The 4377-nt window shown below is 33.9% G+C and overlaps 1 protein-coding gene across 1 annotated transcript; it reads right to left on the reverse strand.

Moving 5' to 3' along the window:
* Positions 1-225: 225 nt before the first annotated feature.
* Positions 226-3395, reverse strand: LOC139896969 (putative pentatricopeptide repeat-containing protein At1g68930). The gene has a single exon (XM_071879602.1). It carries the CDS (start codon positions 3341-3343, stop codon positions 1106-1108), a length of 2238 nt encoding a protein of 745 aa, XP_071735703.1. The 5' UTR covers positions 3344-3395; the 3' UTR covers positions 226-1105.
* Positions 3396-4377: the final 982 nt, after the last annotated feature.

Consider the following 4377-nt stretch of genomic DNA (forward strand, 5'->3'; position numbering starts at 1 on the left):
ATAAAAAGAGAATGAACATTCACTGTTCATAAACGTTATAATCAACTTTTCATATGTAGTTCTTGCTTGCAGAAGAGGGAAAAAGATAAGAGTCAATGGTCAATATTTAGACATTATCATCTAACCAATCACTCTCCAGAAAAAAAAATTAAAATTTTTGGATCATTTCTTTGATTATTCAACCTTGTTGATCAAGACATCATACTTATATATAAACTACACACACTCACTATTTTGTATCACATTCATAAACCTCATCAACATTCAAAACAACTCATTTTATTACAAAATTAACAGAAGACAAAAAACTACATCAGCATCCTCATTAATTCCCGTGCCAATCAAGATGAGTAGCAGAGACGAGAAAAACTCAAATTCGTTCTCGGTGATGATCAAATCGATGTTCGGGTGCTTTTCGTTCTTATCCAAAGAAGGTAAGCGGGCCAAAGGATCAAACGCTGCTGCTATATCTTCGGGACCAGAGGCCACCATGATCGCAGCCGCCAAGCACTTCTCCTCAGCACATAAAATTCGACTAATATAACTTGTTAACATCTCGATAATAATTGAACCAAGTTGCAGCATGAATATATACAGTATTCTTAAAAAAATTACAAGTTTGTGAAACTGGGATGGCTATATCTAAGCAAATGATTAAGCTTGTATGAAAAGGATAAAATTTCTTTGTATCTCCAAATGGTTAAGCTTGTGAAACTGGGATGGCTATACAAAAGTGTTGTGTGCATTGTAATTCTACTAAAGTATGAATTTGCTAGTTCCTCCTGAATAACATTAACATCTCTTCACAACATTTTTATGTTCATTAATAACTTGAGCACTTATTAGTATGACTAACCATATGGAACCACAATTGTAATAGCCATCCCACAGTGGGATTTTCGTTTACACTAGAACAAGACCTGACAAAAACTCAAATTTTGACCGACTTTGACCTGACTTTTTAGCTTTGACCGAAATGGGATGAGCTAATCACCAAACCTCAGCCACAACCGTTGTTTGCAACCATGATCCCACTTGGAATTGTTTGAAGGACAGGCTTCAAATGTTATATTGAATTAAAAACGCAAGTAACTTTGCAACTAAATCACCAAAAATCTCCACAAGAACAGGTTCCGTCTTTAAACAAATGAAACCGAACAGCATCTCGTACAAGAATCTCTCTTTGAGTTACCTTAGAAATAAACTTAGTTGCAGTATGACAATCCCCACAAACCCTAAGATTTTTAACAACTCGTATAGGCATACTCAAAGGAACAAATATCAACCCAAACGCAATAGCAAGTTTCTCACTATGATAATTAAGCATTTTTACTTTTTCAAAATCATCTACATTATGAAGCGCAAATCTCATATCAGGTACATAACCTTCGTTTATTATCTTAACATTCAATTCTTCAAGTTCTTTATATATCATATCTGCATACGGACTTGATCTATCATCAGCCGAGAACACATGCACTTTATTTTTATATTTAATCCAACTAAAACCAGGTTCTTTTCTTATATCTTTACGTTTCATTTCACTCCTTAATTGACCTACTTCGTCCCATTTCCCTTTAGCAGCATACATACTTGATAATAATACATAACTTGCAGGGTTATTGGGCTCTAATTCTTGTAAACATTTTGCAGCCCATTTACCAATATCCAAATTACCATTAGATCTACATGAACTAAGTAATGTAGACCAACCAAACGCATCGGGCCTAAACGGCATATCGTTTATAAACCGTTTAGCTTCATCAAGCTTACCGGCCCTACTATATAGATCAATCATGCAACTATAATGCTCAGAAACCGGCTTAATTCCATGTTTTTCTACCATTGATTTAAAATACTCGCGTCCTTTTTCCACTAAGCCAGCCCTACTACAAGCCGAAAGGACTCCTATAAAAGTTACTTTATCGGGCCTTAGTTGACTAGTCAACATTTGGTCAAACAAATCAATCGTTTTATTAGCTTCACCAAACTGGGAATAACTAGAAATCAAAGCAGTCCAAGATACTTCGTCCTTTACCTTCATTTCATCAAACAATTTGTTAGACTTTTCAATTGTTCCACATTTACCATACAACGTTACAAGTGCATTAGACACAGTAACAAATGAAATCAAACCCGAAACAAGTGCTTGAGCATGAAACTGGGCCCCTTCTTCTATACTCGCTAAATCTGCACACGAGCTTATAACACTTGCAAATGTATATTCATCTGGATTTATACCATTTCTTAGCATTTTAACGTATATCCTAACCGCTTCTTCACTATACCCGTTTTGACTATAACCCACTAATAAAGAAGTCCAAGTTACAAAATTTTTATAAGTCAGCCCATTAAACACTGTTTCAGCATACGTAACACGTTTACACTTCAAATACATATCAACAATTGAACTTCCAACATACACGTTATCTATAATATCAGTTCGAATGATATACGCATGGATCTGAGAACCTTCTTTAAGAGCCGTACTCGATCCACAAGTCTTCAATATGCTTCCAAGTGTAAACTGGTCAATACCCAAACCTAGCATTTTCATTTCCCGAAATACATCAATCGCCTTTTTGTATAAACCATTATCTGTAAACCCAGTAATCATTGTAGTCCAAGTAATTGAATCTTTATCGGGCATACAATGAAACAATTGTTCTGAATCTTCAATCATACCACAACGAAAAAGACCCATAATCATAGTATTATACATTACAACGTTCTTTTCGGGTAATCCATCAAACACTCGTCTCGCATCATCGATTATACCTGCTTTCGCATACATTTCCATCAACTGATTACCCACAAATACATAAGATTCAAAACCATAATTCACTATCTGTGTATGAATTTGCTTACCCAAATCAAGTAACCCATTATTAGAAGATAAACTAAGCATAGTCGAAAATGTAATCCTATTCAAATTCACACCTCTTCCATCTTTCAACATCAACTTATACGCTTCAACCGCCTTATCACACGAACCAAAACTAGCATAACCAGAAATAACAGAATTCCATGACACACCATCTCGTTTTGGTATCCTATAAAAGATCTTCTCCATTTCTAATAAGTTCCCAGATTTCGAATAAGCTGAAAGAATATTGTTCCATGAAAAAAGATTTGGTTGAGGAATTTGATCGAACACCTTGCGTGCATAAGAAACATTTCCTAATTTGTAGTAACAACTGATGAGATTATTGAGCAAAAACGTTTCGATATCGCATAAGGTTTTGAGTACATAGCAATGTAGCTTCTTTGCTTGAAGCTGATTATGAGTTTCACAGTATTGTTTGAGCAACGAACAATAGTAGTTTGATATGGAAGATGACATTATTTATTTGGCGCAAAAGTATTTGATTTGTTTGTGTATATTATGTGTCTATGTCGTGTAACCTAAGGCTTTGTTCCAAGTTGAAATTTGAAGGGAAATGAAATGAAGGGGAAGGGAAATGTAGAGAAATGGTATTCTAAGTTTTTTTTTTTTTTTTTTTGGAGAGAGGAGATATGATTTGGAAGTTTTTTTTTAATCTAATTTTTCTTCCACCTCTTCCTTCCAATTTGGGCTGATCCACTTTTCCTCCCTTTCATTTCAATCATTTCCTTCAATTAAATACTCTGGAACAATGTCTTGAGTTAAACTAAACTTTACAATATGAAGCTTAAATATAACCAAGACAAATATTTGATTTGTTTTACGGTTTTGAATAAATTGGCGTAGTAGCGTGTACTCCGTTAAGTTTTTAATGTCACGTGACAAAATGTATTTAATTTAAGATAACTTAAATAAATATCAAAACGTCCTTTAAATTTAAGATAGTTTATGTTAATTTTATTGGTATTATTTATGTATTTATGTATATATAATAAAAAGTTAGTTTAATTATTAACTTTAGTAAAATAAATGATTAATAGAAATAAATGAGAATAAAAAGTATGCGCTTCGTTGTATGGTGGTTTTGGTCAGTTAATGGTGAGTCAACTGAACGTTAAAAAAACAGTTATCAGGTAAGTTAACGTTCGGTTGATCGGAAGGTAAAAAAACAGTTAACGATCGGGCAATCAAACGGTAAAATATATAAGAAATAAAAAAGTAAGGGGAAAAGTAATTAAAAAAAGTTTTTTTTTATAAAAGGTTACCAAAATACTCCTAAGGTTAAGGAGGCGTTTGGTTCAAGGATTTCAATTATCAGGATTTGAAATCCCACGGGATTTGAAATCCTATCTTCTGTTTGGTTCGAGGTTTTCAAATCTCAGAATTTTTAATGCGAACCCGAAATGAGAACGTGATCGCAAAACGCAAACCCGAAATCGAAACGTGAATCCAAAACGGGAATGCGACCGTGATACGCGAACCTGAAACCAAAA

This window comes from Rutidosis leptorrhynchoides, chromosome 3 (genome assembly GCF_046630445.1).
Source record: "Rutidosis leptorrhynchoides isolate AG116_Rl617_1_P2 chromosome 3, CSIRO_AGI_Rlap_v1, whole genome shotgun sequence".
Classification (NCBI taxonomy): Eukaryota; Viridiplantae; Streptophyta; class Magnoliopsida; order Asterales; family Asteraceae; genus Rutidosis; species Rutidosis leptorrhynchoides.